The 26,614-nt window shown below is 52.2% G+C and overlaps 8 protein-coding genes across 8 annotated transcripts; 5 read left to right on the top strand and 3 right to left on the bottom strand. All coding sequences in view use genetic code 12, as the record gives it.

Moving 5' to 3' along the window:
- Positions 1–341: 341 nt before the first annotated feature.
- Positions 342–2,921, bottom strand: DIURU_002258 (transient receptor potential ion channel family protein; the record flags this gene model as incomplete). The annotated part of the gene is made up of 1 exon (XM_034154889.1): positions 342–2,921. The coding sequence occupies one exon, from the start codon at positions 2,919–2,921 to the stop codon at positions 342–344; it is 2,580 nt and encodes an 859-aa protein (XP_034012952.1).
- A 902-nt stretch (positions 2,922–3,823) lies between these two features.
- On the top strand, positions 3,824–5,080 carry RAD57 (putative DNA-dependent ATPase; the record flags this gene model as incomplete). The annotated part of the gene is made up of 1 exon (XM_034154888.1): positions 3,824–5,080. The coding sequence occupies one exon, from the start codon at positions 3,824–3,826 to the stop codon at positions 5,078–5,080; it is 1,257 nt and encodes a 418-aa protein (XP_034012951.1).
- A 366-nt stretch (positions 5,081–5,446) lies between these two features.
- MAF1 (RNA polymerase III-inhibiting protein) lies at positions 5,447–6,460 on the top strand (the record flags this gene model as incomplete). The annotated part of the gene is made up of 1 exon (XM_034154887.1): positions 5,447–6,460. The coding sequence occupies one exon, from the start codon at positions 5,447–5,449 to the stop codon at positions 6,458–6,460; it is 1,014 nt and encodes a 337-aa protein (XP_034012950.1).
- A 23-nt stretch (positions 6,461–6,483) lies between these two features.
- DIURU_002255 (uncharacterized protein) lies at positions 6,484–8,817 on the bottom strand (the record flags this gene model as incomplete). Its single annotated transcript, XM_034154886.1, has 1 exon — positions 6,484–8,817. One exon carries the CDS (start codon positions 8,815–8,817, stop codon positions 6,484–6,486), a length of 2,334 nt encoding a protein of 777 aa, XP_034012949.1.
- Positions 8,818–9,628: 811 nt separating this feature from the next.
- CCT3 (chaperonin-containing T-complex subunit) lies at positions 9,629–11,212 on the top strand (the record flags this gene model as incomplete). The annotated part of the gene is made up of 1 exon (XM_034154885.1): positions 9,629–11,212. One exon carries the CDS (start codon positions 9,629–9,631, stop codon positions 11,210–11,212), a length of 1,584 nt encoding a protein of 527 aa, XP_034012948.1.
- Positions 11,213–11,756: 544 nt separating this feature from the next.
- Positions 11,757–13,052, bottom strand: DIURU_002253 (uncharacterized protein; the record flags this gene model as incomplete). The annotated part of the gene is made up of 1 exon (XM_034154884.1): positions 11,757–13,052. One exon carries the CDS (start codon positions 13,050–13,052, stop codon positions 11,757–11,759), a length of 1,296 nt encoding a protein of 431 aa, XP_034012947.1.
- Positions 13,053–16,593: 3,541 nt separating this feature from the next.
- DIURU_002252 (uncharacterized protein) lies at positions 16,594–17,817 on the top strand (the record flags this gene model as incomplete). Its single annotated transcript, XM_034154883.1, has 1 exon — positions 16,594–17,817. The coding sequence occupies one exon, from the start codon at positions 16,594–16,596 to the stop codon at positions 17,815–17,817; it is 1,224 nt and encodes a 407-aa protein (XP_034012946.1).
- A 5,619-nt stretch (positions 17,818–23,436) lies between these two features.
- Positions 23,437–26,238, top strand: DIURU_002251 (uncharacterized protein; the record flags this gene model as incomplete). Its single annotated transcript, XM_034154882.1, has 1 exon — positions 23,437–26,238. The coding sequence occupies one exon, from the start codon at positions 23,437–23,439 to the stop codon at positions 26,236–26,238; it is 2,802 nt and encodes a 933-aa protein (XP_034012945.1).
- Between the last annotated feature and the right edge of the window lie 376 nt (positions 26,239–26,614).

Genomic DNA, 26,614 nt, shown 5'->3' with positions numbered 1-26,614 from the left:
TGCACACATCACGACTTTGCCAAAGTTTGACCGGACACAACTCTCCAATGACTAGATCTTAAACATTAGCATCGAGATCGTTTCCAATAGTAAACGCAGACCTCTTCATATAACTTTGAGTGTAGTTTCGAAGCCATCAGTGAGTTGTAGAATCCTTGAAACGTGCTTCATCTAGGTTTGAATTATGTTCGAAATTGTTGGATAATACCATTTCGAGGCTCATAAAAGAAAATTTGGAAACTTTGGACAAAATCGGCCTCTCTCAAGATTCTAGACATAGCAAATCAAATAATTCCATTCTCATAAACCTATTACAAATCTATAAATCTCTAAACGCCGTCTTAGTGGCTAAAATCAAACCCGGGAACATGAGGCCCTCCATTATTGTACCGTTGATTGTTCAGGTAGGAAGTGTCCTGCTGGTAGGCGTTGGTGCCCAGCAGGTACCCTCCGTTGGTCGGTGGTTGATAGGTATTTCTCAGCAGGTACCCATAATCGTTATGACTATTGTCCACCGCTCCACCGGTGGTATTGGTAGCAGTGTTGGCGAACGCACTGTTGTAGCCGGTACTGGAACCAGAGTTAGACCCGCTATTAACGCCGGAGTAAGAGCCGTTATTAGCAGTGGCAGTAGCCGAAGTGTTGGCAGCTTGATGGGGGTAGCGAGTGCTAGGGTAGCCATCATTATAAGAGAGCCCCCCTATCGTCGAGAGGGGTTGCTGGATATACTCGTCGCTCGGTTGCGAGTGTCTTGGCGGGAGCAGCGAGTCAGTGCCGAACACGAACGTGGCCAGACTATCGTCGGGAGTCACGTAGGAGTGGGGTCGCTGGCGGTATTCCTGAGCCTTCAGCTTCATCCACACCAGGTCGACGTCGGCCAACAGGTTCAGGTCCTTATATTGGGGGTTTTCCGGTTCGTTCTTCATCACCGTCTGGCCCAAGTTCTGCAACTCATCGCCCTTATGCTTAGTGAAGATGAGACCCAGACGACGCTTAGCGTACATCGGGTTGAGGAACGACGCCCGGTCATCCTTCGTGGGACGGTAGCGACCATCGGAGTTGCGACTGAGAAGAGCAATCAAACAGGTGATACACGTCCACAAAAGAAGCACAAGCGCCACCACCGCGTTCAAAATAAAGAAAATAATCCCCATGATCGACGACACCGCAGCAGGCTGGGTGAAGATGTTGGAGAAGAAGGCAAAGAAGAACGCGTTGAGGAAATTGATAATGGCAAGCACGATGTTGAAGGCGTTGGTGGGGGTATCCATATAGGGGCGAACGACGCAGATGCCGATGAGGTAAAAGAACTCGGTGATGAAGACAATGAGCGCCCCCGCCTTACCGTGGTTTTGCAAACAAGCGATCATCAACCCCTTAAAGATGATGTAAAACAAGGAGATACCCGTCCACCAGAACCGGTCGGCTCTGAATTGAGTGTAGATGAAGCCGAACTTGAGCAAAAACTTCAGATCACTGTACAATTTGGCGGCGGGGTTACCCATTTCTCTGATTGACTTGATCCCTTGGATAAACACCATGACCGTGGCGTAGATAAGCGTCAACAACCAGCAGAATAAGAGGATGGCGGCGAAGACGATGGTCCCGGCCGAGTCGCGTTCAAAGAATTGCCACACACACATGACGATGATTTGGGGAAGGGACACGATGAACAACCGGTACAACGAGCCTTTGATGACTTCTGGCCACAGCGACACCAACGAGAACAGCGGGTTGTGATCGACGCTCTTGCCCTTACGCTTACGCGCGTAGCGGCTGATAAGCATGATTTGGTGGATGATGAACCACACCACCAACATGCAGAAAAGCACAAACAACAAGAACATGATCAGGGTCATGAAGAACAGGGTGATTTCGATGCCGGCAAGGTAGGCGACTCGCTGCATCCCCCGCAACACCAAGATCTTTGACGCCAAATTAGGGTCTTTTTCGTCGGTGGAGTAGAGCCCCGAGCTGTAGTCGTAAGTGTAGCGGTCTTTATCCATCACCAACGAGAACCGTTTAAACAACGTCAAGTGGTCCTTTTTGACCGCCTTTTGGTATAACTGGCTGAGCTGGTCGTAGTAGCTCGAGTCACGCTTCTTTTGTACGGAAATCGAGAGTCTCAGCCCGGCGGAGTCGAGGATATCGGAGGCGGTGCCCCCCGTCAGCTGGACGTACCAATTGGCGACGTCCTGCATGAACCCCACCTTCATGATCCCTACCGACCACATGAAGTTCTGCGCCCAGGCACAAGCGATCGGGGGCGCCCGGGCCACCGCCTGCATCGACACCAACGCCACCAGCTGGAAGTAGACGAAGAGGGAGAGCGAGTTCAGCGCGATGTGGGCAGCAGTGGACGAGTAACCAAAGAGACCGACGAGCCACGACGTGATCACCCCAACACCGGACACGGCGGCGATGGGCCACGAGGCGTACTTGGTCTGGACGGACTTGCCGTTCAGCAACACCGCCTCGACACACGCGAGCACTTCCAGCGACGTGTTCGACCGGAAAAGCACTCTGACCCTGGCGTCGAGGTCGGGGACGGTGTAGGCGATCCCGGGGATCTGGCGGGTGACGTCCTTCAGCACCTCGATCTTAGTATTCTGGAGGTCGATATGCCCCGGCTGAAAGGGACAGATCTGCTTCTGGTTGAAACTGCAGAAGCTGAAGTTCTTATTGAGCACGTTGAACCCGTACACGATCAAGTTGACCTCGGCCTCCATGAACGTGTTTTCAGCGATCAGCGAGAGCGCCAGCACGTCGATGTAGATGGTGTTGTTCCCAGGGTAGAAGATGACGTCGAAGTTGGTGGCGGTGAACTGGGAGTTGTCCATACATGTCAAAAGCGACAGCGTCTTGATGTGGCGGACGGCGGCGGCGGCGTGGAGCCAGAGAAACCACACCCACAACAACATAAGGGTCAGCGACAAGCGAGGGGAGACTGCGAGGGTGACTGCGAGGTTTTTCGAAAGCGCTCTGGGGCTGAGGGATGTAGGGGAGGGCGAGCTACCACTAAAAAGAAATCCGCTGTGGGGGGGGGGGTTGCGCAATCAATAGCGCTGACCTATTGGTTGTGGGTTATGCGGCCCGGGTGCACTATGTAGGAAAAGAAATACAAAAAACATGTACGTTGATGATAAATATCGCTCCGGCATATAACACGGCCTAAAAACGATAATCTAATCAAGTCACCGGGTCTAAGACATATATCGTCAAACTTTCTCCCCGTATCGGCTACTAGATTTAAGACCCATTAACGTCTATTATTAGCCAAGCCCTCTCGGCCCTCGCCAAGGTTCGGTGCAGGGGGGGAAGCCGATCCGGTGCTATCTCCGGTTTGTGGGTGCTTGCCTGCACCGTAGGGCAAACTGCCGAGAGGGGCCGCAAGGTGTCGAGGTGACAGTGGTAGATGCACGTAATTTGATCCCTGCTTTGGGCGGTTACTCCGCCAACCGGCAACTTAGCATGCACACCCCATATACGAGGTTTCTACTGGGCCTTTTGTCCTACCTTTGCTCTCGAGAATTCGAGATTACGTTTAAGCCAGCACCGCCTCGTTGCGGGGTCTCCATCCCCCCCTGACCGGAGGTGTCGGTACCGTTGCCATTCCAGAACACCCGCCCAGCCATTTTTTTTTTTTGTCCTTTCGCACGCACAGCTTACATAAGCACTTACGTCAGTTGACAACCGTGAAAAATCTCAACCCTGACGGTCTTGCGACTCGCTACAACCTCCTGCATATAATCGAGCAGTCATCACACAAAGCCCTGGCTCCACTAACCCATACATCCTAGCAGCAAACGCCCTCCGCCACCGCATGGACGAGTCGTACCACGATGCCCACGCCACCCTCTCGTCTAAATTCCCCGCGCTAGCCGAACAGCTTTTGCTCCACGGCAAGACGATCGCCGATATCCTCTTAGCTGACGACGCCACTTTATCGAAGCAAATCAACTGGCTGGTCCGCGAGATCGAAGACTATCGGCGGGTGTTGAACGGGTTGCTCACTCTGAAACCAGTCGATGTTCGTGAAACGGTTTCGGGCGATGTTGGTGGTTGTATCTCTACTGGATTACCTCAATTAGATGCCGACTTAGGCGGTGGGATACCACGGGGCGATATCACGGAAATCTTTGGCGAACTGGGCAGCGGCAAGTCCCACTTGATGCTTTCCATCGCCGTCAATTCAGTTTTGAAAGGGGACGAGAAGTGTGCCTATATTTGTACGGAAAAGTTCCTCGAGACCAAGCGTCTTCAGGCGATGGCTGACCACTTCCAGGTGAACGTGGACAACATCAGCTATATCTATTGTGCTAATCTTGAAGCCCAGGACCATATATTCACCACCCAATTACCGATACTATTGGCTTCAGGCGATTATAGCGCGGTGGTGATTGATCTGATTTCTCACCACTGGAGACTAGACCAGCCGTTCACCACCAATAGCTGTCTTGATGACAAGATTTCAACGTTAGAGGCTCAGTTGGATGAAGACGAGTTGGCCCAGGTGGCTAGCACTCCCACCAAACCCAAATTCGCGTTTATGACGGCTGCTTATGAACGTCGTATCACTAAACAGTTTTTGGCTAACGATACCGTACGCCAGCTCATGAAGCTTGCCACCGAACATAACGTGGCGATTGTGGTGGGCAACCAAGTGGCGGATAACGTCAATAAGCCCGTCGATGCCTCCCAGTTCCAAGGGGCCGATGATCCATTTAATTATGACTTTATTAGTGGTGTGGCTCTGGGGTGGACTCCTGCCACTCTACAGCAATTTAACCATGTCCCCGTCGATGTCCTGATTGATATCCATGCTATGGACCCTTATCGACGTATGGTTTCAGCGTTGGGACCCTCGTGGCTCAGATGGTCGGCTAATCGAGTCCTCGTGAAAAAGAGCTACCACGTGGCCAAAACCGACGATGAGCTTGAAGAAGAAGCTAGTACGGTGTGGAACGTCAAACGCAGTGCCGTGGTGGTGCTGCTGAAAGGTATTTGTGATAATACGGTCGATCCAGTGCCATTCACTATCACCGCCACTGGTCTTGCTGCCACTACTGCCACTGCGTGACTCGGGACCACTACCGCATCCCGAGTCAAGAACTGACTCACACATAGCATCCCCGCAACTTCGATAGCATTGCCTCACATTTGCCTTTACACTGCGCGCGCGCACTTCGGCACGTGGTCGTGCGCCGCCCCATTTAGTCGTCGACACACCCACCCTCTCTCCCTCAAGGTTCTGAGCCGGTGCCCTCACGTTTTCTACCACCGCCATCCTCACTCACCCGTCCTCACTACACACCCCTCCTCCCACCATGAAGGTACGTACCCAGCGCTACAACAGCTTACACAGCTAGCGAGCAATTACTATGGTTAATTGCTCCATGCTCCATTCCCTATGTTCCTCCTCAACCCCTACTAACGCCACCAGTTTATGGAAGAGGTCGACATCGAGCTCGTGAACCAAGAGCTCAACTTTGAACCGCACGGGTCCAATCTCGTCGTCAAGGGCGGCTGCGACTTATTCTCCATTAAGAAGGTTAAAGACGACCACCGGTTATTTAAGACGATCGAAGCCCATTTGGACCAGATTATCGAGGATAACGAATTGCTGAAATCCGTCGACCACGACCGCACCAATCTGTTTTCGCTCTACGGGCTGAGCGCCGGGCTGGTGGCGACCGTCGGCCAGCGCCGAAATAGCCACATCCCCCCTGGCGGCGGCGAGCGCAGCCGCCATAACCTGATGCTGCACCAGCCCGCGACGGCGCACCGCGGCCTGTTTGGCGACGGCGATGACGAGCTGCCGTTCGGCCCCCTCCGCGAGATCCACACCCGCAAGACGTTCGCGTACCTCATTGGCATCCTCAACACCACCTTCCCCGACCACGACTTTTCCAACTTGCAACCGACGACGGAAAACTTTCACCGCATCCTGACCGAGGAGTTGATGACTAAGTTCAATAATGTGCTTTTGCTGTTAGGTAAGCGCCAGGACCAGCTCAGCTGGATCTGGGACACCATCAACGTCTACATGGACATAATAGCCCTGAATCAAGGGCTGCCGTTTTTGGCGCCGCAACTGCTGCCGGCGGGGCTGAGGAAGAACAGTTTTGCCGGCCAGGAAGGGCGCCGCGGCCTGGTGAGCAACGGCGCCGGTGTCCCCCAGGGCGCCGACCACATCCAGGTGTACCTGTTCCAGCCGCTGGACGACCTGATCTTGGAGGACTTGATGTACCCGCACCGCACCATGTGGCAGAACTACTGGTTCATCTACAACCGCAAAATGAAGCGGGTGCTGTTTTTGTACCTTGTGGCGCTAAATAAGATGCATTACACCCAGCTGGCGCTGGCGCTGCACCAAAACTTGGCCGACGCGGGGCTGGTGCTCGAGGAAGACGCCCCGATGACCGACGGCGACGACATCATTGGCGACATGGAAATGTAACATTTATACCACGAAACGAAAGCTCAAATGACTCTATAATCGTGATACCGATACATTTTGTCGTAAACCACCACCAACCACCGGGCGACGGCGTCGCTGTCTCCATTGGCGCCCCATAACCCCGGGAACGCTTGCTGCCCCGGCGCGTACACCACGTGGTCCCAGCTAGTGTCACCGTCAACGTGGAGATAGTGGCGGTCGCGCTCCTCTAATTTGAACCCGGCCTCAATCCGCAAAAGGCGGTAGTTGCTCGCCTTAAACTGGGCGTAGTGGAGAAGCTTTTTGTGGTAGCGGTACCATGCGTAGTCGGTACGCACCCCTTGGAGCGCCTCGTCGCTCACAGCGTCGATCTCGGCGCCCGTTGCTACCGCCTTATCCAACAATTTGGTTACTTGTTGGTAGATGTCTTCCACCGTCACGGTATCAGTGTCAAACCGCAGCGCTAATTGCCATCCTGAAAATGACGACGTGGCCACCGTGGCCTCCAAGTCCTTGGGGTTGGCGTGAGCGTGCCAGTGGCGAAGATAATCGGCGAGACGGCGCATGTAGTGCTCGACCCCATACTCAACAATCTCGCGCTCACTCATCAGAATCGTAAGCAACCCCAAGTGGCGCACCAACAGCAAGTGCCGCTCGTAGTCAGTGTCGACGTTTTCGGATTGCATCCACTCAAGGCCAAATAAGTTAGAGTTAGCCACGTAGGGTTCAGTAGAGTTAGCAGTAAACTTGACGTTAATCACCGGACAATTAAGCCCGACACCCACCGTATAGGCATCGATACCAGTTAATTGAGAGACCACGTCGTTGGCGCCAAGCAGCGACTGCTGTTTCCACACCTCGTGCAACGTGGTACGATTATCGTAAATATCGTCGTAGTCGTCGTTATCGTCGTCTTCGTCAGTTTTGTGGAGTAAAGTCAATGGAACGGGGATGAACCGCAGCGTAGAGTTGATGAGGTGGTAAAGTAAAGGCGAGGCGTCCACATGGAACTGGTTTCCGGTGACTGGTTGGGGCTCAACATTAATATAACCCACTAAGTGTTCGTATTTGGAGTTCAGGACGAAGTGGCGCGACCCCACTAACCCATTGTTCAGCGCATCCCACAGGATAAACTCGATCGTTCTCATTGGGCGCCACCCAATTCTTTTGAGCTCTTGAAGATGACGAATAATCTCAAAGATAATCGCATGGTTATTGACGCCATCGGCATTACCAAAGGCATCGCGAGCAGCACCAACGACTACCTTACCATCACTCATCACTCCAGGTAACGTACCGACGACATTCTTCACCGTTCTGTCTTCATCGGGGGTATCGAACTGAGCCGATACCCGGAGAATGTACCCTGGTTGAGGCACTGCCTCAAGCTCCTGAGCTTCATTCCGGTCAAAGGTATCGAGTATCGGCTTGATATCGTTGTAGGCGACAGGGAGGGCGACGATGGGCGGCTGAGCACCAAAGATATCGGTAAGGGTAGCACGAGGGATCGCCAGGCGAGCACGCCACAGCGAGTGATCAGTAACGTCCACGTAGACAAGCACTGCCAGTGCCCCACGTGAGGCAGCGGTATGTACTAGTTCGGAGACCGGAGTGGTATTATTCGTGCGTAACCGGAGAATGACGATCTTATCGGTGACGTCAACCTTTTCATAGTCTTTGGCAGTGCCGTAATTAAGCCACACATAGTCACCTTCAACGGTACCGTCGACTCCGAACCCATAATAGGCCGGAGTAGGATCACGTGGTCTCTCTCGAAGCGACGAGTGGTAAAGCTCGGTATCGTTGGCTTTAAGCCAAATACCACTATCCACGGGGGTATCGAGTCCGTTTACCGATGTCTTACGAATTTCCGTGGTCAAACCAAGCTGTTTAAACTGGTCAAACACAAATTGCGTCAAATCGGAGTTATCCAGCGACGCCAAGTTCACGGGCAGCTGGCGGCGTAATTCGCTCAATTGCTCAACCCACTCGCCGATATAGCTCGCCTGTTCGTGGGACAGACTTTGGTTAGCGATCCCGGTGTATTGAAGGAAGGACGTCTTGACGTCCACATAGGGGAAGTGGAGCCCATGCCACCGTCTAAAATCTCTCATTACCAGGGTCCGTTGGCGGAAGAATAAGTGGAGGATAAGCAAGGCTATTAGCCCTAAGAAGATTGCCCAGATCAGGCGTCGGGCCAGTAGCCGGGGTGGCGGCTTTTCGACCACTTCCTCGGTCTCGGCGGTAACCGCTCCCGACGAGGCCGCCTGGGCCTCCAGATCGAGTAACGGAGTGGTCTCGGATGTAGTTTCATTGGTAGGTACCGCAGTATCCAGTACTGGGTGTGTTTGGCCCTCAATAGGGCGTGTATTGGACATAGGGGGGGAGTGGTATGTGGTGGTTAGGTGGTGAGCGTGGTTAAAGGCGATAAGCGAGGGGAGGGTGTTTTGTGCCCAGCAATTATTGTTAGTGAGACAAAACAGTTAGGGGAAAATGAAACCTCCCACGAAACAAAGCAAATGTTAACTAGTGATGAGAAAGAATTAAATCGTGAGCTTTTATTCTTTCGACCTGATTGAAGTGGGTGATCGTCAACCACGTGTCTGATGAGTCCATTTTGATTACGGTTCAGTCCCCCTTGATCATTTAACAATCACCAGTGTTTGTGTCACTTCCATCACCTGGTAACAGAATTGCCCTTTGGTAACGGCTCTCTCACTCATACTCTCATCCTCGCTATAGGGAATCTCAATTCGCACAGCAGCTAACCGTGGGAGATCACAATTCCAGTTAGTGAGCACAAGATGTAGATCAAATTTGAGTTGTTTAACTTTGAATACGCTTGAGTATAAAGAAAACTCGCAGTTTATAAAGATATAACTCATTTCAAGCTATAAGCCGATGAATTGATCTGGATTATTTAGTGTTTGTTACGGCTTGATGGCATTGAATTGCCCATTCTGCGAATCCATATTCCGAGTTCAAAAAACAATCAATGCCAATTATATCCAATAAACCATGATATCAGTTGCAAAAGCCTCCAAATCAATTCAGATCATTTTCTATCCTCCTACCCCTACTCCCCTCCGTTGGTTCCGAGCCGCACGGGGCGCGCGCATCGCGGCCACTTTTTCATCCCCCGAGCGCCTCTCACCCAACCCAGTTACCAGGACCCCATATCAACTCCAGATGCAAGCGCCCGTGGTGTACTTGAACGCCAACACCGAGCGCCAGTCGGGGCGCCAGGCCCAGGTCGCCAACATCACCGCCGCCAAGGCCGTCGCCGACATCATCCGCACCTGCTTGGGCCCCAAAGCCATGCTCAAAATGTTGCTCGACCCCATGGGGGGCATTGTCCTCACCAACGACGGCCACGCCATCTTGCGGGAGATCGACGTGTCCCACCCTGCCGCCAAGTCGATGATTGAGCTCTCCCGCACTCAGGACGAAGAAGTGGGCGACGGTACCACCACCGTGATCATTTTGGCGGGCGAGATCCTCGCCCAGACGTTCCCTTACATCGAGAAGAATATCCACCCCGTCATCATCATCCAGGCGTTGAAGAAGGCGCTTGCCGACGCCCTCGACGTCATCGAGCTGGTGCTGATCCCCGTCGACTTGGACAACGACGCCGCCATGGTCCAGTTGATCAAGGCGCTGATCGGCACCAAATACGTCAACCAGTGGCTGGAGAAGATGTGCCAGCTTGCCCTCAAATCGGTGCGCACGGTGGCGGTGGTCGACGGCGACCACAAGGAGGTGGACACTAAGCGTTACGTCAAGATCGAAAAGATCCCCGGCGGCGAAGTCACCGACTCGGAAGTGTTGGATGGGGTCATGCTTAATAAAGACGTCACCCACCCCAAGATGAAGCGGCATATCGAAAACCCGAGAATCATCCTCTTGGACTGTCCCTTAGAGTACAAGAAGGGTGAGTCGCAAACCAATATTGAAATCACCAAGGAAGAGGACTGGAACCGGATTTTACAGATCGAAGAGGAACAGGTGAAACACATGTGCGAGCAATTGCTCGAGTTCAAGCCCGACTTGGTCATCACCGAAAAGGGGGTGTCCGACTTGGCCCAGCACTACCTCTTGAAGGGCGGCGTCACCGCGTTGCGCCGGGTGAAGAAGCTGGACAACAACCGTATTGCCCGTGCCACTGGCGCCACCATTGTCAACCGCATCGAGGACTTGAAGGAGCTGGATATCGGTACCAAGTGCCACGAATTTAAAGTGGAACTTATTGGTGATGAATACTTCACGTACTTGACTAAGTGCGACAACCCCAAGGCATGTACCGTGGTGTTGCGCGGGGGGTCTAAGGATATCCTCAACGAAATCGAACGCAATTTGCACGACGCGATGGCGGTGTGCCGTAACGTCATGTTTGAACCGAGATTGTCCCCCGGTGGTGGGGCTACGGAAATGGCGGTGTCGGTGAAGCTTGCAGAGAAGGCGAAGACGATCGAAGGTGTCGAACAGTGGCCGTACCAGGCGGTGGCCGACGCGTTCGAGGTGATCCCGCGCACGTTGATCCAAAACTGTGGGGGTAACGCCATCAGAACCCTCGCCCAATTGCGGGCGAAACACGCCGCCGGCGAAAACACCTGGGGGATCGACGGCGACAACGGTAAGGTGGTGGACATGCGCGAGTACGGCATTTGGGAACCGGAGGTGATCAAACAACAGTCGGCAAAGACCGCCATCGACCTGGCGGCGTTGTTGTTGCGGGTGGACGACATCGTCAGTGGTGTGCGCAAGCACGAATAGGATACATAGTAAAACACGATTAATGAAACAAGCCTATTTGAGTACATTCAGTTGTCTGCTCAAAATGAAGTCATGCCGGATAGGTCTGACATGAGATTAAACTGTGAAATGTATACTCATTTACTGATTTTCATTATTAAGTTAATTGTTTATTGATTATGAATTTTTCAGACAATCACGCACAAGTCGAAGAAACGGAAGTCCTTTTCGAGAGAGTAGTTGTCCTTGGGGGTTTGCGAGTTGGATTGGGTTTGTTGAGCAGCCATTGTTGATTGTGGATGTATCAGGGTAGGATGTATACTATATAAGCTGGTATGGTGGGGTTATCTCGGTTACCTGATTGAGCCATGACAATCAACTCAGGTGGAGCCCCCACCCCGATTAAGACATCACAATCAATCTACTCGTTTGAGAAGTATACCCTGATTTAATAGTGACCCCCCCAAGCGTCAGTTGCATTCAGTGACTAAGTATTTAAAATTATCAATTTCATTTCATTAACAAAATAGCCTTATTAACCGCTATACTTTCTTTCGTATGCTACTTATATCTCAACGGTGTAGTGGACGAGAGAACCATCCACAAACCTCCACTGACCGTCCTCAAACTCTTGCCAAATCAGATCCACCACATCCACATCTTTCGTTGCTCGAGCCACTGGTTTTTTGCGCCAATGGATACGCTTGCTTTTGTGGGTACCTTTCGATTTGTTCCAATGGCGGCAGTAAGCGATGAAGCGGTGAGTCGTTCGGTGGTTTTCAAACGAAAGCTCAGTAGAGCAGTGAGTACACACTGTGCGGCCGTTGATCTCAACAGGATCAGGGATAAGCTCACCGTTCAGCAACACCCCGTGATGCTCCACTAAGTGGTTGAGGTATCCCAGACATTTGAGGTTGAACGTTCTCACCTCGGGACAGTATGGGCAAATGGCATGCTTTGATTCCACGCGTAAATTGCCAGACCCCATTACCACGGCAATCCTAGAGAGGCACCAGTTCTCCCTCATCAGCGTCTGAGGGTTTGTCCATCGAATGCTGACCAGGCAGTTGGCCAACACCCGGTTTTCCTCAACGTAGACTCGACAGTGACCATATACCACATTCTTGGAGCAGTCGACGACAAATTGCACCTCGACATTTGATAGCTCAATGACATCGTGGCTGGTATCGATGGTGATTGTGGCGTCTCTGATGAGCTGGAGCCGGCTGCCGTTGAACACGTGAAACTCAGTCAAGTCCCGCTCAATCAAGTAGTGATTCGGGGCATAGGTCGACTCCTGCGAGAATTTGGGGTTGGTTATGATGATCAAGTTGTCGACAGCATCCACAAGGTCGTTGATATTTTTGCGGTAGATGTGACCCCGAAGCACTGCCAACGTCCCCATCGTCGACGGCTTAGCATCTGACCGTTCGATGATACGGCGGCGTGACGGGCCGCGTTCAGTGCTGAAGCCCAACAGGCCCCAGTTGATGTGGGTGTGCTGTAAGTGGGTGCGGTTGGCACCATTGTGGGAGAGCTCGGGGTGGTTGATACGGTAGAGGTCGCGGTCAGGCACCGGTTCTTTGTGTTTAGGCAGAGGGAGGCACTCGAAGCGGCGTTCGGGGGTGTGAGAGGGGCCAGAGTGGAGGTCAATGTGGGTGAGAGAGTCGGATTCAGGGAGGAGGAAATTGAGGTCGTCGAGATCAGCGGAAGAGAAAAACTCGGTGACTTTGGTGTCGAGGTCGGTCTGCGAGTGGTCGGGCTCCACCAGCGTGAGCGCTGTGAGCGAGGTGTCTAAAAAGTCGAAGTCGTCAAAACAGTCGGAGTCGAGCTGAGACATCCACAGCAGATCGGTGGTCATGGTGAGAGAGTGTGGTTTGACTCTGGGAGAGGCATAGTCCAGTTTATATCTAGCTCAGGGCCGCATTGGTGTATCCATGGCGGTGTGGTGTTCTGAGTGTAGGCATTTGTTTGTGCATCAATATTTAGTGCGCGCTCTGCAGCATGGGTGTAGCGATGCGGACTCTGCAAGCACTTTAAACTGTGCGAACGTAGACCCAATGCATTGCCGCATAGTACACCTCAATAATAGCGCTTATTTTGGAGATAACTCGACGTATTTCGCATCCATGAGCTTGGCGAAAGGTCATCGTACAAGAATACACGCGTGATAGCATCGCGACAATGAATAGTATAGCCTTATTGGTGTCGAAAAACTCATGTAAAGGGGATTGCACGATTTTATAAAACCCCTGAAGGTGAAGCAGTTGCAAAGGTATTTAATAAAATGAGTCGAGAGATCCAATGGGTGGACTCGGTGTTGTGCTGGATGGTATTTAGTAATCACCTTATTTCTTGTGGCTTAGCTACCAGCGGTTAACTTCAACGAGTGTTTTTTGATCAATGGTACAATCGTGAATAATGGATTTCTCCTTAACTGCAGGTTCTCCCCGCACAGTCTATACAGGCCACAACCTAGGAATAGGTATAAAAGCCCCAGCACTTCGCACCTAGAAATTTATCTTTATCATTCACTACCTGGTCGGTCCCGGCCATGGTATTCCTTACCCCCCTCGGGTTGTGTGGGGCTTGTCGACGTTTGAGATGAGAAAAGGTTCTGCCGGTGACACGAGATATCTCTGCCCTTTGGGCTGTAGACGAGATACTCAGCTGTCAACGGTACGATCACGAAGGCGCCATCGAAGGTCCCGGCTCTTCAGTCTTTTTCACCCGGTCATCCTTCGTGGACGTTCGGCGACTAGTGGCTGCCCCGGCGGCTCGGTCCAAAATTGAGAAGTAAAGCCCCGTACTGCCGGTGGAGACGCCCTTTTGACACACCATGGCGATCACGAGGGGTATCGAAAGAGCTCATCTTGGTCGTCCGTGGTGTGACCGCGAAATGTCTCATTTCAAGCTTGACACACAATTCTTGTATATAACTAATACAAAATCAAAGACTGCTCAACTACCTACAAGCTCGACTACAGCTCATGATTGAGCGAGTTTTCATTGGCTCCGCCAAACTAAAGCGGACTGGCATTTCACTGACACGATTCTCAAGCAGGTGAATGTCACTGTAAACGCACCCCGTCACGTTACCACCGTCTACGCTTTCGTCAGCGTTACCAAGTGAACCTAGCCAATAAACTTCCGCCGGTAAGCTGCAGAAGTAGACCTGATCGGCAATATTTCCACTCCTTCCTCTGTTTCTCATCGTCATCTTCACACGAATTGACCAGACAATAATATGTGCAGATTGGCGAGCTCATAACTGATAATGCCTACACATTCCTGTTCACTCCCTTTACGCTGCGCCACCGAATGGAACAATAAAAAAGTGCCACCCGGTGGTGCCACCCAAGTGCGCTTGAAAATTCTGCTTTCGTAATACTCCAATATTTTCTGTGCTGTGAGGCGGCCGCACTTACGACGCCCTCGTGATAGTGGGGAATGCCGCCCAGGTGCTATAGGCGATATCGACGAGTTGCGAAGGTATTGAAACGAGAGATGCAAGCAGAGGTCGCTATTGGCAGCCTACCGCAGCTAGTGCCTTTTGTGCCCCAGATCGTCGATGAACGTGCCGTAAATTTGGTTTGCCGCAGGCTGGTGCAGTATCTCGGCAAAATTCCCCTCTGCATATTTTTTCACAAGGGGTGACACTGCGTGCCGGTTGTGCTCAAAGCCCTCCCCCCTTCCCCGCCTCTCTTTCCAATTGCAAGTTCTAGCCCCTGCAAAGTCTATACAGGCCTCAGCGTAAAACAGGTATAAAAGCCCCAGCACTTCGCACCTGGAAATTTATCTTTATCATTCACTACCTGGTCGGTCCCGGCCATGGTATTCCTTGCCCCCCTCGGGTTGTGTGGGGCTTGTCGACGCTTGAGATGAGAAAAGGTTCTGCCGGTGACTCAGCTGGTGCTATCTTTGCCCCCTGGGGCCGAGATACTCTGGTCTGATGCCAGCGGTATGATCACGACGGTTCCATCGACGCATACAGCTCCTAAGTCATTTTCATCCTAACAATCCCTATTATGGGACGTTCCGGGGACTGAGCTGCAAAAGCGGTTCAGTCTAAAAGTGATAGGCAAGGCTGTGTGCGGCCGGCGGAGTCGATCTTTGACACACGACGGCGACCAGGCTCTGGGGCTTGAAAGTGCTCATCCTGGTCGTTCGTGGCGTGACCACATTATGTATTTCATTTCAAGCTTAGCACACCACTCTTGTATATAGTAAATAAATCACGAGAGACTAGCTAACAGACGGCTCTCAACATTGTTGAATTCAAAGGTTGTAGTTACTTGCGTGGCAATAATCAGCGTACGGGTGCACTATATGGAGAACAACCAGCGAAGCGCAGCTTAGAGGGTAGCGACCGGATGACACCAATACGCCGGTGGGATTTAATGGAATACCGCGCACATTGGCAATGGCCGGAAAACCCCAAAATCAACTCTCAAGATTAACTACATCTCATAACGAAACGAGCTTCATGGGGTTCCGCTGAACAAGGGTGGACTAGCATCTTATCGACCAAATGCTTAATTGTAATTTAAGTAAGCTGATGATGTAATAGTAGCTCGACCCACCCCATCACGATCCCACATTCTTGACTCTCGACAGTGTTACCAAGTCCACCTAGCCAATACCACTCCGCTGGTAACCTGCAGGAGCGGGCCTATTGGCAGTCTCTCCCCCTTTTTTTCTTTTATTTTTCCATCGTTAACTCCGCGGGTCGACAAGGCAGCGCTATGCGCAAAATAGCGTGCGCATAACTCATGCCTTAAATTAGTGCATCGTCAGTACTACCTAATACGGTCACCGTCTAGTTGGTCGCAACCTCAATCAAGAGTCTCAACCGGGCACGCCTCGTTCTCTGAAATAATGATCCACCTTATTCGACGTTACTTAGCAACCAGCCATTTTGAGCTTCCATCAAATGCAGACTAATGGCCGCTAATCACATGCGACCATTGCAGCCCCTACCCCGTAAATCGGCACCACATCATCGACTAACGTCCCAAGGATCTCAGTGCGCACATCTGAGATTGCATCTAGCACAAGATGACGTGAAAAGATGCCTAGAAAGAAACATGGCTGGCTGCAGTGGATTGCGTGACCACAAGGTCTAGATTTTCAAAGACGTCTCGTTAGACAAGAGTGGGCGGAGGCGCCGAAAAAGCGTTCCCATGTCACCGCTACCATTATGAGTGTGCCCTGGGTTTACTTTGTTGCCCAGGGGGCGTGCGTCTGCATTAAGCGCACCGGCCTCGGGTACCTGTATACAATTCTTCTCCCTCACACATTCCAATATTACCCACGTCGCCCTCATTTTTTCCCCCGTACTCTCCTGGCTCTATATAAGCTAGCAATCTCTATTGAATTTCTTTTTCTTGAAGTACCTCAGAATGGGTTTAGTGATTGGAGTGGACTTTGGGTCAGCTTACTTGCGAGGCGCTGTAAAAAAACCTGACGGTTATGGCGCTTTCTACGAGATGCCATCTGCCATTGGGGTGCGAAAGCGAAACTGGTTGTGTGGCTACAGCGCTGTACTGTACGCGGCATCGAAGCCTCATCAAGTCATTTTCAACCTCAAGCAGTTTAAGAACCCCAAGTTTTTGGAGACAGTGAAGGAGACTGATTTCCCGCATTCCATTAGCAACGGTCCCGAAGGCTTGAGCATTCCCTTGACTTTGGGCAAATCAGTGCGCGAATGGACCATCCCGGAACTTGAAGCGCGTCTGTTAGGCGCAGTGACGCAAACGGCGAAGAACCTCTACAAAACGCCTGCAACTGACGCTGTAATTGCTGTTCCCGATAACGCTTCTGACGAAGAAATCGAGTCTATTGTTAGATCCGCTATGCTGTGTGATCTCAACGTGAAGCCTATGCGCGAGCTGGTGCTTGCTGTCATTGCTAAAGGATTGGATAAGGGCCTTGGCGATCGGCTTGTGGCCGTGGTCCACGTTGGGCAATCGCTCACGATGTCGCTTGTGCGAATCAAGGATCGCGACATGTACGTCGAGAAAGTCGTCTTGCACGATGAGAAATTATGTGGCAATGATGTGGATGAACGCTTGCTCGAATTTCTCGCTCCCGGTGTGAAGACGGCAATTTGGGACCCTTTGGAAAAGGATGAAAAAAAGAAGATGAGTGTGGAGCAGCTCCAAAGCCACAAGCACGTTGTTCGGCGGAGACTATTGAACACTTTGAACAGTGGGAAAAAGAAGTTCGAATCAAAAGATTCCCACAAAGTTCAAGTGACGCTTGAAGGACAAAAGTTCAAAACTTTTCTTTTGAGCTCAAAGTATAAGGAAGTTTGTCAAAACGCGACCAGATGTATCATTGAGAAGGTGAACGAACAGTTTGAAGACGAAAACCTGACCACCGGTGACAAGCACAAGAAGCTGGACCTCTTTGCTGCTGTGATCGTTGGTGGGCTCTTCAACAACCCCGTCGTGAAGGAATCGCTCTTGGACTGCTTCAGAGACGTCCCAACGCTTTACGACAGAATCCCAGAGCAGACAATCGCGCTCGGCGGCGCGATGCACGGTGAAAAAATCACTGATGGTGGTACTATCCCCATCCCCCCCTTTCCCTTTTCCGCACCCGACGAAGGCAGCTCAGTCTAGCCAATTCGGTTCAGCGTCTTTCGGTAATTAATTTTGAGAGTAATTTGAGTATCATAGGTAATATAGCAAAATATTACGACTTAGTTTAACTTTTTATGTAGGTCTTAGTGTGTCATTGTGGTTCTAACGCATTGACCATGGGTGATATGACCCAACGATAAAAATTACAGCGGTCTTCCCTCAATGCGGTTCACGAAAATGAGCGCCCCAAATGGGTTGGTCGTGGCAATTCATTGGGGGGCTGCTGCGCCCCGCCTCACTCCCCATCGTCTCAGGCAGGCGTCGAATGCGGCGGTTGCACACTTCGATGGCGTTATAGTGGTAGCCAGGGTGAGTCCTCTTCTAATGTGTTTTCAAGACTAGTCATTGTACGGCTTACCACCTGCTCCTTTTCCTTCCTTTTCCTGTAGTTTTGGCACCCCAATCTACCTCAACACCTGACGATGCCACTGCCAGCCAAGTTGGTTATTTTCATCGGGATGCATAAATGAGACACGCATAGCGTAATCGCCCCCATGCGAATATTGGTCGACGCCAGCCAATTTTTTCACATACGGCTTGCTGGATAAGGGAGGGAGGTGAGGTCACTACTGCTCACCCCACACCGCCAGCGTACGCCGGGTTGCCAATACCACACCGTTACCAAGCAGGCGTAGTCAATGACCACCCGTCGTCAATTGGCACCAAATACAGGATTAGCCGGCGGCCTTTTCCAGTTTCTTTTTTCTCCTTTGTTCGAGCGCATCGTGCATCATCGAGTAGCTGCATGTAGCCGATGTAAACGGCATCCCTCCCGACGGGGGCGAATTAAACAATGGCGTGTCCGGGCCAATTTTGTAGGACCTCAACCAACAGCGTACGTCGTCAACGCCACCACTGGGGCGGGCCCCGTACTGATGTGACGCCATTGTTGGAGTGCCCATCAAGCGTGTTGTGTCTCGTGGGTGAATGGTTTGAGCTCCTTTGTGCGAGAAGTTTCTTGGCGACGTACGTTCCTGACCCATACAGTCAATTCAGCGCGGCACGACCACTTACGGGTTGCGTACACTGATGCCCCCCGCCTCATCATCGTTCTCCAGACATCTGCCATCTCCCCGTATATCTGCAGGCAAAGGCTAAACCTAATCTGACTATGGACGTTGAAGACAATTCCAACGAAAAGTGAGCTGTAGAAGTGGCTATAGTCATTATACTAGGGTAGTTATCATGTATATTACGACACAAATGAACTGGTAGACGGGAGCGTGGAGAGGCGCCGAGAGAGTCGTCCCAAGGTGCGAAAAGCTCCGCATACGCAAATATCCCCCTAGGTGCGATGTTGGCTGCCAGAGACCCGCCGCTCATCAAATATCATGGCCTGTGAACACACGGGTGTGGTCTATGTTACAAATAGATTGTACACCTCGGCTATATCGAATGATAACGGCAAGTAAACTGACTACTGTCGATTCTACCGAAATAACACAACCCTTGCTATCATCAGGACTACAAAGCATGTGAGGAGTGCCTTGCCACCAGTTCCAAGATATATCACTATATTGAAATTTTTTGTTACTCTGAGGTAAGGGGATTCTGGCGCAATTGGTTTAGCCAATGAGAGCTCAAGGAAAGCATCATCAAGGCGATGTCAACGCTAGCACACACAAATTTAGTCCGTAACGTACACATAGTAGTCGATTAGGTGAAGGTCACGGGACTAGGGCTTCGCGCCCTATCGGGGGGCTGGTAGAAGGCCGTGGGGCGGCCTAATTTTGAGTAGCCGACGAAGCTCGCAGTGTGAGCCCTAGTGCGAGGTTGTGGAAGTCGGAGCTGATAGATCCACCAATATCGGCGGTATTGACACGGCGGAAGTTGGTGAAACCTGCCCCTGTCGAGAAGCAGCGGGCCGCATGTTGATGTCAACGCCGATCCTTTTAGTGTTTTAGAAGACGTACGCACCCCAGATGCTCCCGACGGCATCCTGCTGGCGCACATGCAGGGCGTAGGCATAAAAGATGAAGGATGCGCACTCTTAATTCAAATTCTTATACACCACTTTGAGCGTGTCTGTTCCAATGCCTTGGGCATTCGGTGCAGGCTGCTACGACTCAGGGGTGCCGACGATATGTGGACTTGCTGCTCTAGCGGTTGCTTGGCCTTACGAAGGTTGCAAGGCAGGAGCGGGGGTCCCACTGGAGAATTCGTCGGCGCTTTGCACCGCTTGTACTGGCTGCTGTTGACCTTCTGTCGCAGGCTAGAGCGGGAGGGTGCTCCTGAGGAGTCGTCGACGTCGTGGATCTGCTGCTCTAGCGGTTGCTTGGCCTTACGAAGGTTGCAAGGCAGGAGCGGGGGTCCCACTGGAGAATTCGTCGGCGCTTTGCACCGCTTGTACTGGCTGCTGTTGACCTTCTGTCGCAGGCTAGAGCGGGAGGGTGCTCCTGAGGAGTCGTCGACGTCGTGGATCTGCTGCTCTAGCGGTTGCTTGGCCTTACGAAGGTTGCAAGGCAGGAGCGGGGGTCCCACTGGAGAATTCGTCGGCGCTTTGCACCGCTTGTACTGGCTGCTGTTGACCTTCTGTCGCAGGCTAGAGCGGGAGGGTGCTCCTGAGGAGTCGTCGACGTCGTGGATCTGCTGCTCTAGCGGTTGCTTGGCCTTACGAAGGTTGCAAGGCAGGAGCGGGGGTCCCACTGGAGAATTCGTCGGCGCTTTGCACCGCTTGTACTGGCTGCTGTTGACCTTCTGTCGCAGGCTAGAGCGGGAGGGTGCTCCTGAGGAGTCGTCGACGTCGTGGATCTGCTGCTCTAGCGGTTGCTTGGCCTTACGAAGGTCGCAAGGCAGGAGTGAGGCAGTCCACGTCAAAGCTGTCGACGTCCAGAGTCTGTGGCACTGGCCTCGACCCCTTTGGGGATGCGGGTGCTATTGTAGACCTGCTGCTCTAGCGGTTGCTTGGCCTTACGAAGGTTGCAGGGCAGGAGCAGGGGGTTCTACATATTGTATATAGATAATCGTATATAGTTTGATAAACTCCCGTCGCAAAATAGTGTAGCTCAGTCCCATATTACTTGGTCCAAATTGGCAATCGCTCTAACCCTCATCCTGGGGCGAGCGAAACTGAGATACAACGCTCTCCCATGTACGATTAGAAGAGTAGTTGCCAAATAGCTATATAGTCATCTCGCATTGGCGGTGACACTGACAATTGCACCTGGTGGACGCAGCTCAAAATGGCAACAGTGATTGGTAATACTGATTCTGCTCTCGAGGCTATGTTCATTGAAAAATCATGTTCCCTGGTCGGATAAAGCTGGATGGTTGTTGAGATCTCCATAATTCCAAGAAACCCTTCATGCCAGTGTAGGAATGTGTTGGAAAGCGTGTTGAGGTGCTGAATGCCATAGAATGTGCTGAACTAGTGCTGCCTTCATGGTGCTAGAACCTGTTGATAGACGAGACCTGTCAACCACAAAACGGACTCAGCGTTACATTCATCAGAAAAACCGCTTGGACCTTGCTAGTTACCCGCCAGTATCATTACTAGCACTCCATATGGATTTGAAAGTGTTTCTTGTCCGTCAAAAAGCTATCATTTTCTGCGGCAATGGTAAATTTGACTATGGCCAATGGGATTTCAAGCATTAAGGGACAGCGGTAGAGGAGATGACTTCAGTCCCTAACTGTAGCCAGCTTCGGCGGGTAAATTCAAACGGAATCGCTGAACGTGGGTACACGGTGATTGGCCTGATCCATGATATTGCGTTTAGAGACGCTTGCTATGTTTGATTCCTGTATCAGTGATTGTGCTTGTGGTTGTCGGAGTGTCGCATACCCATATATTGGCCAACGTAGTATCATCGATACAAGCACTTCTGATCCTCGCCGGAGCCTTGAGGTGACGTAGAAACCCCTCAATGGAAGCAGTAAAAGCATACTTTCTTGTCTCGAACTCAGCTCACCACAAATATCTGGATTGTCGATAGTCAGTTGGGCTCCAAGGTCTTAATCTCAAGTAAAAGTATCAGTTCATATAGTTGACACGAAACACTCAACTCAGCCTCACCAGGAGACGCTTGATCTCATATGGAGTCCAATAACTATCCCTCATCTTTATTGGCGTCAGTTCTGGGCCACTGTTTGCAGTCACAGTCTTGATCCCCATGATCCATAATAGGCGCGCGCGATAGCACTCACTACGCGATATCCATCAGAACTCCAACCCCTTCCAACACAATGACGAGAGCTTAATAAAGCTGGTTTACGGCAATTTGTTTGGTGATATCATTCCAGGAGACAGATTCAGGATATGATTTTGGATTTTCAGGTCACCGTGGTGGGCAACGCCGGCGTTGATTACCAGGAGGTCATTGTGGGAATACCCAACGAAATGTCCCACACTGACCCGTTTCTGGTCACTAATGGATTTGCTATTGAAATATTTTCAGCTCGATTGCTCAGGGAGTATTTGAAGCACGGAGAAGGGACTCTTATTTCTTCATGGAGGTCGCTACCATCCTCACCAGGATTGACTGAAGTTCCTAGGCCATTGCGTGATCATAAAAGTGGTCGCTTTGTCGAAAGCAACAGGGACCTGAAATTGCAGTCACAAGCATTGCATGGCTTCGAGCTTCAACGTGTGGGGTGCAAATGACACACCGCCCTCGACAATGCTGAGGACACAGTGTCGGTAGCAGCACTGGGGCTCTCACTGGCACGTGGAACCAGAGCTTGATATATGATGGTCTAGGGGCAGACGCCCAAGTGGTGTTGTGGTACATTGGCTACTGTGAGCAGGAATGTTTCCGTTTAATGGCAAGAAACTTAGACATTACCAAGGACATTGTCTTGTCAATCGAGTGCCAGTGGGATACGGATGGCTGCTGTGGGCGTACACAATACTTCCGTCGCTGGAAAGCCTTCAGGAGCTAACACACTAGTTTTGAATATTCCAGTTTGGAACTTGCTTGTGGCTGGATGATACGGCTTTTGCCAGTACTGGACGCTTTGTAGACTGTAATTCAGTTGTGATTGGTTATTGGGACCAATTGTCACTGACAGTCGCATATATATTTGTACTGGTTTCAATAACATTAGTTTGATTACATGATTTATCTGGGATATGGCTGGTCTTCCGAACATCACGATGATTTCTGATTACGTAGATGGACCACTGGTTCCAGGTTTCCAAAAATAACTTCCACTGCCTGTATCACTGGATCACCGTATCCACGAGCAGCCAGCGCTTCCGGTGGGCCAATTTCAGGTGAACTATAGCCGTGGCTCTGTGCACACCAAAAGCAATACCCCGTACGTTCAGCGTGGGGTATCCGTTAACTATCTATCCAGAAATAGATGATGATAAATCCTATAATTTGTGTGGTGGTAGTGGCCCTGGTGGGACCCCTGACCCACCCTTTCCATAGGCCTTATCGCCAGTGGTTTGTGTTCCTCAGCCTCGCTCAGGTCCCTGGATCGCGCTGCGCGCTGACGTCGCCGCCACCACCTCCGCCGCACTGGCTGCTGGCTTGTTGACATTTTACCCCATCGGGCGCGCACCACCAGCGCCGATGGATCGACTAGCGAGCACCCTCGCCATTCTTCTTCCTCACTACATCCCCGAGGAACCAACGCCCGTGTGACCACCCGATGGCGTTGCCCGAGTTCCCGTTCAGAGCCAAGACATTGGTGGCGTGGGCCGCCGAGGAGAAGGGCGACTTGGGGTTCCTCGAACACGAGATCATCGAGGTGTTGCTGGCGGTCGACGGCGAGTGGTGGAGCGGGCGCCTCCGCCGCAACAACGCCGAGGGCATCTTCCCCAAGCAGTACGTCGAGGTCATCGACGAGCCCCGGATGACGGCGCTGCGGCTGCTGGCGCTGTTGGCGCCGAAACCGCCGCTGGACCCGGCGCCGGCGCCTTACACCACCTCCGTCCCCGACACCAACCCCCTCCGAGCCAGCTACGCCGGCTACTCCCGCGTTAACGACCTCGCCCACGACGACGCCGACGACCACGACCACTACAACTACTCCTACGACGAGGCCTACTACCGCAAGCTGAAGAAGCAGAGTAAAGCCAGTAACGTCAAGCTCGCCCACTACCAGCGCGAGCTTCAGGAAAAGGAGCGCGAGATCGCCCACTACAAGCTGCACTTGCGCAAGTCGCAGAGCGACACCAAGCGGTTGAGCTTGGCCCAGTACCCGCCGCTGCCTCCGGCGACCGCTCCCGTGCCAGCGTCACCGGCGGCGTCGTCGCGGCGCAAACTGCCCAGTCCTGACGCCCGCCAGTCGCGCCAGCGCCGTCTGGACTTCTACAAGCTGAAGCTGAAGCTGGCGTACGAGTTGTCGGCTCCGGACGCGTCGCGGGCGCCGTACCCGGTGCACGAGGATGATGGCGACAGTGCTGATAGCGACGATAGCCTCGACGAGATCGCTGCTCGTCGCGCTCAGCTTGAACAGGAATTGCGCCACTTGCGCCAGTTGGAAAAGCGCCGCCAGACTCAGCGCAGCCAGGACGACCTCGGCTACCAGCTGGAGGACTTGCTGCTGCGCCGGCTGAAGGAGCTGAAGGACAATTTGAGCCGCAAGATGGAGAGCGAGGTCCCCAGCGACGAAGGCGACGACAGCGACGCGCCGCCGCCGCCGCCTCCCCCGAAACACAAACACAGCGACGGCGACATCTACCGCTTCTCCCACCACGAAGACCTCAAACTGCTGCTTAAACTGCTGACGCGCACCTACCACAGCGACGTGCTCAACTTGCTGGAGCTCTCGGCGACGCTGGCCGGCCTGTACCACCGCCACCTCCTCGAACGGGAGTTGAACGCGGTGCCCGAACTGCGCCTCAAAGCGATGCAGCTTGAAGATACCACCCCGGACGACTTGGGGCGCCTGGCCCAGAAGCCGAAAAACAGCATTTTCAAAAAGATCTTGGGGCAGAAGCGCGACGAAAACGCCTTGGAGCAGAAGCTTAGCGCCGAGTTCGACACCTGGGCCGAGCAGAAGATGGACTTGAACCGGCTCAACTCGTTGTCCACGGAAGACAAACAGGCGCGGACCCGGCGCGTGGTGCGCACCGAGGCGACGTTAATCGTGAAGCCGTTGGACTACATCTCCGAGATCAACACCAACGAGACGGTGGGGCTGGACTACGACGACGACGGCAACGGCGACGAGCTCGAGTGGGCGCAGATGCTGTTCGCCAAGGCCGACCGGTTCATGGCCCGCTTCTCGACCCAGCTGGACTTGAACGAGATCATCAGCGACGTCAGCATGCGGTTCGCCCACCTGGTGGTGATGCAGATCCGGTGTGTCTTGGTCCACTTGTGCAAGTTCCGCATCATCGACGAGCCCTCCAAAATCTCCCAGATTAAGCCTAAACTCCACGACGTCCTTTTCAAGGGCGAGGCGCTGATCTTCCAGCTCAACTACATTTTTAAGAAAGTTTTGGACGCGTTGCGGATCCCCTCAGAGATCGTGCTTGGTTTCTGGAAGAAGCCCAACGAGTTCTACCACGAAGAGCATTACGTCATCAACCACTGCTGGCTCCTGGTGCTTGTCGACTCCCGCCTCTTGATCATGGACTTGTTGTGCTTCAAGCACGGCCAGGTGTGCAACTTGCGCCGCGACGACGGCTACAACGAGTTCTACTTCCTTGCAAAACCCTTAAGCATGGTGCTGACCCACATCCCCCTGGTGATCGACTTACAGCACGTCCGACCCCCCGTCGACCCCATCGTCGCCTTCCACCTCCCCAGAGAGTACCTGGGGTTCCACAAAAACCGCCTCCGCTTCCGCAACTTCAACAACGCCCTCACCCGGTTGAGAGACTTGGAAGTGGTGGAGCTCGAGCTCTACGTTCCCCCCGACATCGAGTTGTTCACGTTGGTGAAGACATCTAAGGTCACCACCAATGACCTCCTGCTTTGTCAGATGATGTGGCAAAACAACCGCCGCATCGCCAAGATCAAGGCGCTCTTGCCGGTGAACGAGTCCATCGGGGTGCTCCAAGTGTTTGCTGGGCCTAAAGGGTTGCAAAAACACTTCGAGAACGTCCACGAGCTCGCCCTTGTCATCCCCATCTACCATGAGGGCCAATCGAAAAACACTAAGTTCATCCCCCGCTTCCCCACCGTCCAGGCCCAGAAGAACGACTTGTACGTGAAACTGCCTCAAATGAGCACGGTGCTGATGAGACCATACAACTTTGAAGTTTTGGTACACCCGTCTGAAGGAGTGGTTCTGGAGATATCGTCTAGGAAGCACGACTTCAAGATGGTGGTGGAGCTGCCGCTGGGCAAGTACTATAAGCTTGTGGCGGCAGACCCGCTGAAACCATATGGGGTGTACTCCGGCAACATCAAGTGCACCGAGGCGGGGGTGTACCGGGGGCTTGTCATTGGCGACTGTGGAAACAGCTGGTACGTGTTCACCCAGTGGGAATGTCAATGACCCATAATTAATAGCATTTATGAAATAGACACATGATTAGCATAATACATGAAGTTAGACCATGGACACTCAAACCGCTACAACTAATTTTGACAACCTCATATTGCTCACTGGTGCGATATGATGAATTTAGAGCAAAATCTGATAAATTTCGACAATCACTCAAATTGTGGGTCAAATTTATCAGACCTTAATCAGTGGCACAGCATGAAAATCAGCTTACATGTAAGCGAGCTTTGTCGTGCCACATTCTCCTTGAAATTGTGATCCTCTTTAACTTTCTACTTTCGTCATTAAGGTTTTCGAGAGTCCCAGTTGGGTTTGTAACCCATGAGTTAACCCCTGAACGAAGATAAGCCCTTCGAAATCCAGCAAA

The sequence above is a fragment of the Diutina rugosa genome (genome assembly GCF_008704595.1).
Source record: "Diutina rugosa strain CBS 613 chromosome Unknown scaffold6_size315584, whole genome shotgun sequence".
In the NCBI taxonomy this organism is placed as follows: Eukaryota; Fungi; Ascomycota; class Pichiomycetes; order Serinales; family Debaryomycetaceae; genus Diutina; species Diutina rugosa.
This window is presented reverse-complemented; position numbering and strand designations above follow the sequence as displayed.